This window comes from Linepithema humile, chromosome 8 (genome assembly GCF_040581485.1).
Source record: "Linepithema humile isolate Giens D197 chromosome 8, Lhum_UNIL_v1.0, whole genome shotgun sequence".
In the NCBI taxonomy this organism is placed as follows: domain Eukaryota; kingdom Metazoa; phylum Arthropoda; class Insecta; order Hymenoptera; family Formicidae; genus Linepithema; species Linepithema humile.
In genome coordinates, this window is record NC_090135.1 from 10,184,606 (window position 1) to 10,198,100 (window position 13,495).

Consider the following 13,495-nt stretch of genomic DNA (forward strand, 5'->3'; position numbering starts at 1 on the left):
TGAGATTTGATTTAAATCTATAAATTAAAGGAATTAATTTCTAGCTAAATAATTAATTATCAAGTTTATAAATTGTAAAAAATATTATGTACAGATTTTTTGAATAAAATAAAATTTGGAAATGTGTCAAGATTCAAAGAAGACAATTTCAATATTTTCTATAAAACACCAAAAAATGTAGCAAACACAAACCGTATAACTCATATATAAAAATTAATGAAACTACTTAAGCAAAAAAACCTACGTTGTTTAGTTTCACTTTTAAATGCAATATACTACTAACTTTCTTAAGATATGAAACAACGTACAACGCGCATGAGATAGTCAATCAGCATTGCGGAAAAGCGATGAAAATTTACATGCTTTTTTTGAGAGAGAATTTTATTAGATATAAATATACAATTCTTTTATTGTATATTTGCACAAAAGATGAGTAGTAATTTAATGTGCGTGATAATTATTTCTCAAGTATAATTATTTTCAATGTTGGTATAATTTGAATGTACTTTGTATGTTACAGATTAACTTGTGAACAACTCTGCTGCAGCGCATCGTGCCGGTAAGTCAAAGCCAACTTGTGTTATTTTAATATCATTAAGAAAATAGATTTCAAAATAATGTAAAATATAGGTAAAATGTTCCAGACTAACAGTATTATTAGTTAATCACAGATTTTTAAGATTTCTTATATGGTACAATGAATATAATGATACGAAAATCAATATGCGACGAGTCTAATATTAACAATTAATGTTTAAACACTTTCTATTTAAAAATTACTATGCTCTCGACATTTTGGCATAAAATTTTTCATTTCTAAATGATTCTCTTTATGACATCTTGCTAAAGGACATCTCTCAAGATTCTGTTATTAATACAGCTGATATGATTCGTCTGTGGTATACATTGTATACGTGATGTACATATGTAAAATGTTTTACATTGTCTTAAAATGTTTTTTGGCTATTTACTATTAAATAGAAACTATTAAAAATGGGATTAATATTTAATTAAATCATTCTGTTGTATGATTTTTATTTGTGATTGAACATTTTCTTGTGTGCGCATGAAATTATTCCTTAGAAATGTTAATAATTTTTATTTTTTTATTTATTCTATATCTTTATTGCTATTCTACATTGTTATAATGATTTTTATATTACAAAATCTTATAGGAAAATAGATTTTCAAAAATAATATCCTTGTCTTTATATTCGACATCTTTTATAATATTTCTTTATAAAATCGAACATCTTTCTGGCAAAGAAAGAAAGGCTCTTTACCCCAGCTCTATTACAGAGAAATAACACGGAGAATAATATTTATTCTAATCTTAATTTCATTTTTATAATAAATAATTTATATATATTACAATTACAATAACACAAAATTCAAGAAAAAAATGTTGTAGGAATATTAGCGAGATATCTTAATTTTAATCTTTGTCATCTTCTTTCTCATCGTCGTTACTATTCCTCTTTTTGGAAACTTGCACTTTTCGCAGCAATAATAGAAGAGCATATGTATAGCAATATTATTTGCAAAAATTATAGTGATTGCATTTAATATGCCTTTCGTTAGTCGCAACTATTCTTAGTCTATAAGGCAGATTGTTCAGTTATTGTAACGTCACTTTCGGTCGTGCTCTGTGTCGACGGATCCACATAACACCGATCGTTATTTTTGAGGCAGGCTTTCTTCGCCTGGTTTAAAAGACTCTGTGCCATCTGACTGCCTGTTTTTTCCACCATTTGCGAAAAATAACCGTTTGGCTTTTGCAACAGTTCATATGGGCAGCCAAATTCCTGTTGATGAATATAAGTTTGATTATCAAATATTTAGAAATCTGAGAATACTTGAGATTATTCTTTTTTTTTTGCAACACTGATTTCTTTTACACGGACACGCGTAGATATAAATGGAATATTAGAATATTATAATTACTTTTGCCTCAAAGAGATAACATTCTAGAGACTGTGACGTGAGCTACGTATAAAATTTCTTTATTTTCTTAAAATATATACGTATAAAGGCAAAATTATTATGTTTTGAAAACTATAGATTAGAGGATTGTTGAACAAAGAAATAGTTACAATTGTTATATAAAAATCTTTTAAAGCAAAATTATAAAGTGCTGAAAAAAATTATTACATATGCTTTTTTAATTATTTCAATCTTTTGCGAATATTTCGAAATATATATTTTAAATATTTTTGAAAATTATAATATATATTTATGATAAAAAAAGTTTATATTAAAACAAAATTTACATTTAAAACGTACCACAATATAACCGTTTTCCATCACAATGATGCGATTGCTGTCTATAATGGTATTCAAACGATGCGCTATCGTGATGACAGTGCATTCGTTAAAGTTACTCCTTATCGTATTCTGAATTATGGCATCGGTGCTGGAAATGGAAAAAAATTTACAATCGCAAACATACAGTTGTGCGCTGTAAATTTTGGCTAGAAATTTAATGCAATTCGAAAGAATTTCATTTTTCAAAACTTTCAGATTTAATTATTTTCCATTTATTATTTAAAATCTCTTATTCTAAAAAATATTTAATTATTTAGGAAATTAATCATTTTTTAATAGAAAATTAATAATTTATCACTAATGTATATAAACGGCTCAATCTGAGATACTTAAGAGATTAATGTTTCTTCGTAGACGAATAATTTCTATATAAAAAATAAAATTTATTTCGCACCGACAACCAGAGATGGCTGTTAAGCCGATTATACAATATACATCAGTGATATTTATCATATCAAGCCTCTGTTTGATTTTAATAATTAATACTCACTGCAACTACGTCGATTAATCAAATAAAAATTATCTGTTTATCGAACAACATTCAAAATCGCAAGCATTGCAAACTGGCAAAAACTATCAAGAATCGTCGACACTCACTGCGAGTCGATGTTAGCTGTAGCCTCGTCGAGAACGAGCAAGCGATTATTTCTCAGGATGGCTCTAGCCAGACATATGAGCTGCCTCTGACCGACGCTGAAGTTGTGACCGCCGGAAAGAACGTCTTGATCCAAACCGCAGTCGTTCAGTTCGACCTTCCGCAGCACTTCCCACAGCATCATGTCGTCGAACTGATTGAACGGGTCCAGATTGTAGCGCAGGCTCTCCGAGAAGAGCACCGGCTCCTGCGGTATGATGGAGATCTTAGAACGCAGATCCCGCAGGCCCACCGTGCTTGTGTCTCGGCCGTCGATCCTGATCTCGCCATCCAGGCCTTCGTCGAATAAGCGGAAGAGCGCCGAAATCAAGGAAGACTTGCCGGCGCCGGTGCGACCCACCACACCGACCTTCCAGCTGGGCTCGATAGACACGTTCAGATTCTGCAAAGCGACGATGATGAAGCATACAGACGATGATGTCGCAATCTCAATTATATAATTAGTCAGCTTACCTTCAAAACAGGTGGGTCATTCTTGTCGTACTTCATGCTGACGTTCTTGAAGATTAATCGTCCTTGAGCCGGCCACGTGGGCGGCGGAGGATTGTCCGAGTTAATAGGCCCTTCTGTAGGAAGATTCGTGTATTGAAGGACCCTTTCCACAGATGTCATCAGCGAGAACGTCTCGGCGATCTGCTTTAGACCGTATTGCAGAGCACCGGTCAAGATCAATGATTGCGAGATCGCCAATCCTACTTCGCTGCTGGGAATGTCGATTATACCTGATATTGACAAAAAGATTTATAAAGAATCGAAGATTCCGATTGATGGAATTACTGAAAATTAATGAAGCATAACATTGTAAATATAATGCAAGATATTACAATTTATGTGTTGATTTCTTTTTGTCTGGTCACATTGTTTCTCACTTTAAAGAATATAAAAAATATTAATTTTTTTAATTTAAAAATATTATTTTATTTTTTCAACAGCTTAAAATTTACAGCTCTTACGCGAGCACGTAAGATATTTTATAAAAGCTCACATAAGCTACTAACAAACCATGAAGGCTCGAAAAAGTCATAAAACTCCATTGATTGTCACATTTTCCAAAACACCAATCACAAAGGAAACGAATAAGGATGAACATTCTAAGACTAAAAGATTTACCATCTGATAGAATAAAGGAGAAGCAAATGCAGGCGATGAACAAACACGTGATTAAATCCAGGGCAAGACCAAACGCCGAGCCACAGGCCAGGACGAGATACCACGCACCGCTGTGATAGTCCTGCAACACGTCGAACTGCTGCATCATCATTTTCTCGATGCTGACACCGCTGCTTCTGATCGTCGGCAGACCATTTAGCGTAGAGTTCACGTGAGAGAACAAGGGGCTCTTGGCTGGAAAAAAAAGACACATTGAACATGAAATTTGTTTTCCAATCCACATATCCATTTCAAGAAATTAAGATTCAAACTGACATTGAATAATTATAAAAGTCAAGACTCCAGTATTTAAAAATCTTATAGATATACAATTTAGCTTCAAGAAAGTTCCAAGCTCGATAAATAAAACCGGGCACAGAAGATTCTAAGAATTTAGGAACTAAGGACCATAAAAGATGATGCGTGTATTTTCTTCTGTTTTAGTAGAGAATTACAAAGGAAAATCAAAAAGGGATCTTTTTCGAATCAGTTGAAAATGTCTCTTTCTGACTTTCCTTCATATTTTTCTCAATACTTACCTATGCCTTCGAGACGCTTGACGTTCTGAGCCGTCCTGAGATAGAACTTTGTTCCCAGAAAGAACAAAACAATTATTATTGCTATCGGTATCAGCATCCATTGATTAATTATTGCCTCCATAACTAATATACCGCAAATTACGATAGTGATCTGTAGCGCTTCTAACATCACTCTGGGCAGCTGCTCATCCATTGTGCCAATGTCTTTCGAAAATCTGTTTAATATTCTCCCTAAAACGCAACAAATGCTACATAGAAAAAAAAGGAATCTTACGACATAATTAGAAAATGCATAAAAAATTTATAGAAGATATAATTAAAAATCATACATAAAAGATGCGTCTAATTTTGTCTTCTAAGGATTGAAAACGATATAATTTTGAGAATTTAAATTTTTGATGCTTTATATGTACAAAAAAGGATCTACGCCAATTGTCATGCTGTATTTTTTTTTGCGGAGAATTACAGATTATTATAAATCATTAAGGATATTATACACACAATGATATTCAAGAATATTGAATTTAGCAAAATTAAATTAATCTTCTGATTTTCACTAATTGAAAATATACATTTCAAATTTCTCAGAGACATCAAATTTTCCAAAAAAATTAATTTCTTAGTCTTTTTTATTGAGAGATTGTGCAATTACACTCACCAGAAGGATTAGTGTGAAAGAAGGATATGCGCGCTTGCAACAGGTTGGAGAACATAAGGTTGTGCAAATTGCAACTGGTATTCATGCAGATTTTCATATAGAGGAAACTGCGGAACAGCACGGTAACGGTACAGATAAAGATGCAAAATGTGTAAACGTAAATAGCATCGACGGTGCTGAGTAGACCGTCCGGATTCAGCGTGAAAATCAATTTCAGGAAGCTGTTGTTGCGTATATTCTTTTGCGAGTTATTGATTTTAGTAGCGTTAGTGATGTTTTCGCTTTGCCTTATCTCCTCCACGTTGGTCCAGTACGAGACCCAGTAATCATTTCCGGTCGTGGCAATTTGGCTAATGACGAAGAACAGCAACAGCACAGACAGGATGAAGTAGTTGCCGCCATGACGATAGTATTTCTTGTATACTGTGCTAGATAGATGACCGTGCATCATCTCTTCGCCGTCCGGACTGTTTTCCGTGTTGTCTAAATCGTCAATTTCCGAGTACTGCGTGATGACAAAATAATAATCATATACAATAATAATATGTAGGCTCAGATTAAAATCGATATAGTTTCAGTAATTAAAATTTTCGATACTTTAAATAAACAAAAAAAATCTACATACGTCAATCATCATGCTTAATTTTTTTAGAAAAAAATAAATTATTAAGAATATCATGCAATAATATTTAAGACTATTGAATTTAGTAAAATTAAATTAATCTTCAGATTTTCAAAAATTTAAACCTAATTTAATTCTTTTTTTAAAGAAATATTTATAGTTCTATAAAATGACAAACAATAATGATTGTCTTACAGTGGAACTTGCGATTGATAATGTCGAAGTACGTCTCGTCAATATCGAGATTCTTTTGGACATTTCAGAGACTTTTCTCGCATTCTCTTCTTTTTTCTGCTCGTGGCTTGTCTCCAAGCTATCCATCATCTGAATGAAATCTTTATTTGACTCTACTAATTCACTGTATTCGCCTTGCATCTTTATAAAACCCTTGAAAAACAAAATTAAACAAAACTCATAAAGCACGTTTAAGTCTCGATATAATCTCTGTATTTTTTAATTTTGATTTAATTTTAAATTAATTATGAAATATTTCTCGCTTAAATATCAAATATCTCTTACTATATTTTTAACTAGGAAATTTGAAAATAATTAGTTTAATAACATTGCATTTAGCAACACTAATTAGCGTGAATTAATTTTTTGTGAAATTTTTTGAATTTTTGAAAAATAAAATTTTGCTATAAAATAATGTGGAAATTTAGAATAGTATAATTTTTGGAGGATTAAAGTACCGTTTGGAGATTCAAATTATATTCAATGTGGTGCTTACTCGATCCAGCACGACGATGTGATCCACTTTTTTGAGAAATTGGAGTTGATGGGTGACGAGGATCCTCGTCTTGCCGCGGAGATACTCAGTGATACACTTTTTATAAAGATGTTTTGCGACGTGAGTATCCACCGCGCTCAATGGATCGTCCAACAAGTAGATGTCTGCTTGTCTATAAACCGCCCTAGCGAGATTGATTCGTGCTCTTTGGCCTCCGGACAAGGACACACCTCTGTCACCGACTATCGTCATATCGCCTTGTGGAAACTGCCGGAAGTCTTTTGTCAACGCGCACACATTTGCAACCTGAAACCATCGATTAATCACAAGAATTAAGAAACATTAGAAAACGTTACAAAATCAAGAATCAAAAAGAAGAGAAACATAAAATTGAAAGATGTTCTTTAAACGACAGTATTCTTCAATGGCACAATTAACTTCTAATAATCCAAAAATTAAAAAATGTAAAAATTTTAAAACACAAACCAAGTTAAAATTTTTAGAGAATTTTTTCTTAATAATATAACAATACAAACACTCAAGAATTGAAGGATTCAAGGTCTCAAAAATTCAAAGATGCCAGCAATTACCTGAGTGTATCTAGTCTTGTCGTAGGCCTGACCGAACAGTATATTATCTCTTACGGTGCCACCGAAGAGCCAAGGTTCCTGGCTGGCGTAAGAGATACGCAAATTCGGGTTGTCCGATAAGTAGCTGCTGGATGCTTTGCTCTGCACGTCGTTTTGCGACGATTCATGGGTGAAGAGCACGCAGCCCGCGCCGGGATTCAGCTCTTTCAACAGCAATTGGAGCATGGACGACTTGCCGGAGCCGACAGCGCCGACCAGCGCGCACAGTTCACCCGGTTTAACGGTCATGGAGATGTTACACAGAGTCGGTGGCAGTTGCCCGTTGATCCAGTTGGCGGAAACACGCTGAAGCTTTATACAAACCGGACGATCGGACAATTCTTGAGTCTCAAGCATTCCGTTCTTCGAGATGTACTTGTCTTCCTGATTCTCCGCGCCGTTCGATTTTTCAGACAATTGTGACGTTTTATCCAAGTTTACTTCGTCCATCAACAGGAGCTCCTGTAGATTGAATGCAGGAATTATATGCGATCAAATAATCAGAAAACTACTTGGTCTCATAACGAAAGTAATTCAACAAAATCGCGCATAATCATAATGTAAGAGAAGAGCTAATGAGAGATTAAATTGTTTACTTTTTTCTCTATTTTTCATATCAAAAAGGTTTTTTTTATTTTATTAGTCAAGAAAAACTACGTTAAATATGCTAATTATTGCTCTAAATTCTTTCAACCAGTTTTGAGTCGATTAAAATTACTTAGCACAGACGACGTAAAAATGTAATAAAGAAATCTCGATGGCTTTCGAAATGACAAGCAATAATAATTGTCTTATAACAATGATTTCGTCAGTAAAAAAGATTCAAGAAACAAAAAATTCAAGAATTTACAAAAAATTTGAAAAACATGCAACAACATACCTCCAATCGATTTATGGACACCATCGTCTCGCCCAACATTATCAGTGATTGGGGGAAGAACATCACGGTGGTGAGCTGCAACATGTTGAAGAAAGTCGACAGAACATAGGTTAAATCGGAACTCAGCTCGTTTCCCAACAGTACGAACGTTATCAGGGTGAAGTAAAGGGTGAGCCGCTCGGTGAATACGATGATGGCCAAGTACGCGGCGCGCACGTATGACGAGAACTTGATCTTCTCGATCTCAAATTTGCGAGTCATCGAGACGATCTTGCTGAACGGCTTCTCCCAGGCATACATTTTCACCACCTGGCAAAAGAAATAGAGATTTGCAAGCTGATTTCACAAAATCTCTTATAAAATACGAAAATTGGCATTGATTTTCATTGGCATCTTCGTATAAAAAGTATTTTAAGCACCTGTATTCCAGCTATGAGCTCACTCATCAGCTGTACTCTTCGGTCGGTCAGTGGCGCGATTATAGCTCGAATGCTGTGGCTCAGAAGACTAAAGTTTCCCTGAATCAGAAGCGTGATAATCAACAATCCGATGCCAACGAGGGTGGAAATGCCTATCTTCTGCCACATTATGGTTCCCGCGATTATGACCTGCGAACAAAAGTTGCAATCAATTTCAACAAATTACTCTATAACTTTGTAAAAGTGGAAATACTTTATAATTTTACAACATGGACTTTCACATTCTCATCTGTAGTAAAGCTGCAAAATAAGTGAATGTGTGCACGTAAATAAAAATGGCTAATGCAAATTCAATTAGCAAGTGGTGCACTTATCAAAAATAATATCAATCTTGAAAGACTAATTAATTTAAAAGATTTTATTATAATTCCGGAAGAGTTAAGAGAGTATTAATCATGTCGAAATATTTATGCAAAATATGAAATTACCTGGAGTGGCGTAATCCATAAGTAATTCAGGAAACTGTACATTGATAACAAATCGAAGCGAGTGAGATCATTGCTGAGGACGTTTATAATTTGCCCAGCGCCGGTTTGACTCAGAGACGTTCTATTTAGTCGTAATAACTGCAATATTTAAAATTTTAGAAAAAATTAAATTAGTAAACAATCTTGATTAAGTAAAAAAGAACAATCTTAATGTAATCAAGATTGTTTTTTTTTTTTTTTTTTTTTTGTTACTAACTTCCTTTTTTTTGCCAAATGGGTTATTATATAAACGGACATTATGTAAATCGATTATCCATAATAATCTAATTTTAAATAAATTAAATGTATGTTAAAATAATAAGTTTAGAATTTTATATTGCCGAGCCGTGCAATACGAATAATTAATTTCTATAATTAATTTAATTTCTTTCATTAGCTCATTTTACGCAGCTAGACAATAGCATGATGTTTTATTTTTTTATCGCGATACGAGAAAAGTGCTCTCTTCTATTTGCCTATTTTTCTTATTTACGTAGTTTCTTGCAATTCGAAAAACAAATGTACTCGGAAAAGTCTGCGTCATTCCGACTATCAGCCGAAGTGTGCTATCAGCCGAAGTCGAAGGACACGGTTGACGAAAAAGATATCAAGCTGAATCCCAAGTGCTCATTTATTATTTCTATGAGCGATAATAATTGCAACACTGAGACGATTACTGCAGCAGTTCGATTAATATTGCCTTAATTATTGATTTGCGAGTTGCAAAAAGTTACAAAATCAATGAAAAGTTCGAAAAATTATCCCCATAAAAGTTAGTTTTTAACATCAATGCTAATGATACGTAATTGCTAAGCTAACAGTTTTTTCACTATAGAAATGTTGCGCAATCAAAGTCACGATGTGTTTTTCTCAATTAGAGAGACGTTTAATAACTTTCTTAGAAAAACATAGATCAGGGTGTCGAATTATTCATCGCGTTACCTTTCGGTAGAGAAGCGAGCTGCAGGCGACTCGTATTCTCATGCCGAGCTGCTGCGACAATAACATCACGTGGTGCATCATCAAGACGGTAACAAGGGTGCAAATAATCAGGCCGCCGATGTAGAGCATCGCCTCATTCTTTCCCACCTTGCTTTTTATGTTTGAATTCACATTGAAGTGGTTGATAATGCAACCTTGCAAAATTGGCAACATCATTCGGAATATGCAAATCTAAAAGCAAACACGTTGAAATTGATCATTCTTTAATAATTGTTACATCTGATAAAATATACAACACATCAAATGTTACTTTCATAATTTCTCGAAAGATCTATTCTCTTCGCAATTCTTCCAAGTTACGCAAATTTTTTTATTTATAAGTTACTAAGCCGCGTCGTCGCGTATTTGCTTTAATTCATTAACTCTATTCTATTATAAAAACTTACTAATTTTACATCTAATGCATACTTATCTCATTTGCACTTGTTGCGAATTTATATGTAACTGTTTGCAATTGTTTATTCAATGTTGTTGCAGTCGAACGCGTTTTAAATGATTACTTCCGTGCACACATTACGTTTCACTTTATATTCATTAGATGAATTAAAGTAATCGCGTATTTTAACTTTTTCTTTTACACATTTACAAACGTGCAGTAGAAAAAGCGACGATATTCATAACGCGATGTTAATATCTTCGCAAAGTTAGGAGATAAAAACTTGTCTATTTTCTATTTGCAATGCATACCATTTTTGCTCCAATTTTCTTTAATATTCAAACTATTTAAATTTTTAAACATTAAAAATTACACATCGATTCCTTACGTTCGAATTATCAAAACTCAAACGTTTCTGCTTCGAAATATTCTAATATACAATATGTTCAAATCTTTCATCTGAGTTATAAAGTAAACACTGTTAATACATTCGGAAAGAGTGAGATTTTGTATATAACATTGATTAACTAGTTTTCTATTAATTTTTTTTCTTTATATGAGCAGTTTAAATATTGGAGTTATTTGATACTTTTTTGTGAAAACTTTACATTTACCTGAATGAATATGATGATTCCGACGACTAAGTGTGGCACCCAAAAGGCGCGAACGAGTGCCTTGTACAATCTTGGACGCGCGTTTTTTAAGGGTACTTTCTGCCCGTCTTTGCCCACAGTATATTCGAGCTTCTGCAGCTTTTCTAGCTCGCGATTCCAGCATCTGAACGAAAAAGCTTATTAGAACGTTAAACATTGTTCCAAAATGTTTCGTTAAACAAAGGCGATAATTCTAGCAAATTTGTCGATTGAAACATATTTTTTATCATATCAATCCTTTCTAATATCTCAATTATTATTTGCGAAAATTGTAAAACGGTAAAAGACTTTTCTGTTTAGTTTACCGCATTCTATCTGTACACGAGCGGTTAGACGAACATTATGAAACACCCTGTATAAATCAATATATGATTAAGACATAATGATTGTGTTAGTAGTTATCAGCAGCGATCTAAATTATTCCAGTTAAACACAGTGTCAACACACATGCATACCTGCAAGGTTACCAATCGATATAAATCAGTTAATTGAAAAGTGGAAACTTGAGAGTTGAAACTTTTGTATCGAATCATGACTGTTCATTTTCAATAATTTAAAAAATTTTTTATGTTAATAGCATAAACTGTGTTCAATTGTATAACACTATATGTTTAACAAAAATATAAGAAGATTCTTTCTCTTCTCTTCTCTCTCTCTCTCTCTCTCTTTCTCTCTCTCTCTCTCTCTCTTTCTCTTACCTTTCCAGATGATCCGTTACTTTTTCCGAATAATCTATTTTTAATGGTCGATAAATATCAGACTCATTTAAATCAGATTTTGCGCCTTTGAAAAATAAACCTAGCGTCCATCTGTAATAACATAATTATAAAAATGTTTTTTTACACAGATTAGCAGGATTATCTACATAAAATAAGTCAAAAAATTTAAATCAAAAATTTTAAATATTTGAAATAAGATTTAGGACAGAAAATACTATGTACATGTACAATATTCAAAAAATCGTTCAAATTTTGATTGTATTAAAATTAATATTTAAAGAAAATAGAAAAAAAAACAATAATTTCAAGTTTCATACTTGCGTAACAAGAATTCGTAATCTACATTGGTATATTGAACACATATATATGTATAAGTGTTCACAATTATAAATTTAAATATATAACATGCTAAGTATCTCAAAACAATCCCTTTTTTTCATCAAAAATGATAAACTTATCGAAGAGTTAGATGAATATCGCATGGATATTATCTATTTCCACCGCAAGTATGTGTACATGTATTTTTCACCGCAAATTTTTTCTTTAGCAATACTCGCTCGAGGTCGAGGTTGTCTAGAAAAAAATAAATTCTTCTGATGCAAGAACGCTGTGATACATTATGATATGATAATGCCGATACTGTTCATATCCAGTTTAGAATGATAGAAGCTAACTGATACATATGCAAGAAAAATGATAAGACCCTGACTAAATGCAAATCGCATAGATCCTGTTTAAATCAAGAACGAATTATTACGTAGATGCCTTAGATTAAGTTCTCATTTACAGACTGCTTTATTAATTTTTTTTAAATGTAATATAAAACTCAAATAAGATAAAAAAAATAAGTTGTATAATGGGCTTTTTCTTAAAGAAAAAAACAATTGTCTTTTTTTTAGAAAAAAACTTTTTAACAAAATAAAAGTTTTTTTGAAAAAAAATTATAATTAAGTTAACAAATGAGGATCATAAGCCAAAGCTAATTGTTGATTGCTTGTTTTTCTGCTTTATTTATTTCATGAACAACTGTTACGAGCCTTAGTTATATGTTTAAAATAAATTATCTTTATCTTTGACTTGACAAGAATTTTCTTCTTTACAATGAGAAAAAGATGTCATTTATTTGAAGAAATACAGATTCTTATTTTTTCTAAAAGAAAGAGTTTTTTTTCCAAAAGTACAAATTGTTTTTTTGTAATTTTAATTTATTCAGAACAGAATAATTTTATTCTTTTTTCCGGAAAAGACAAGGTTTTTATTTTCTCAAAAAAGCAAAAACTATCATTGCGGAGGATAAAAGATTTTTCTTCTGAATGGTAACTATCTTTGTAATAAAAATTGTATTAAATTGTTTTAAGATCTAAACAAACCCGAAGAAGAGTTGACTGAAGACATTTGCGGTCTCCTTAGGATTCTGCTTCATGTTATTTGTACTTTTATTCATGTTGACGCACTTTAGAACATTTAGAATTGCAAAATCTCACTAATTCGACGATACTTTAGGTTGTCAAAAGGAAAGAATACAGCAATTGATGAAGTATTCTATTTTCTTCTTCTTTTTTTCACTTTTGAAGCACTCTTTCCTACTGTTAGTTTCATACTGAAGTATCAT

At 32.5% G+C, this 13,495-nt stretch overlaps 2 protein-coding genes across 2 annotated transcripts in view; one reads left to right on the plus strand and one right to left on the minus strand.

Annotated features, from left to right (window-relative positions):
* Nucleotides 1–13,495, plus strand: part of LOC105676739 (piggyBac transposable element-derived protein 4-like) — a 71,167-nt gene that overhangs the window by 29,638 nt on the left and 28,034 nt on the right. The window contains exon 4 of the mRNA XM_012374854.2: nt 521–559. The gene's annotated coding sequence lies outside the window, so the exon portion shown is untranslated. The remainder of the gene's footprint in view (nt 1–520; nt 560–13,495) is intronic.
* Nucleotides 1,093–13,461, minus strand: LOC105676736 (ATP-binding cassette subfamily C member 4-like). Its single transcript, XM_012374849.2, has 17 exons — nt 13,254–13,461; nt 11,863–11,973; nt 11,126–11,288; nt 10,076–10,306; nt 9,095–9,232; nt 8,607–8,795; nt 8,188–8,496; nt 7,269–7,769; nt 6,679–6,984; nt 6,144–6,335; nt 5,327–5,831; nt 4,669–4,899; nt 4,091–4,324; nt 3,434–3,702; nt 2,923–3,362; nt 2,284–2,413; nt 1,093–1,805 (listed from the first exon to the last, which is right to left on the minus strand). The coding sequence occupies exons 1-17, from the start codon at nt 13,325–13,327 to the stop codon at nt 1,599–1,601; spliced, it is 4,230 nt and encodes a 1,409-aa protein (XP_012230272.1). The 5' UTR covers nt 13,328–13,461; the 3' UTR covers nt 1,093–1,598.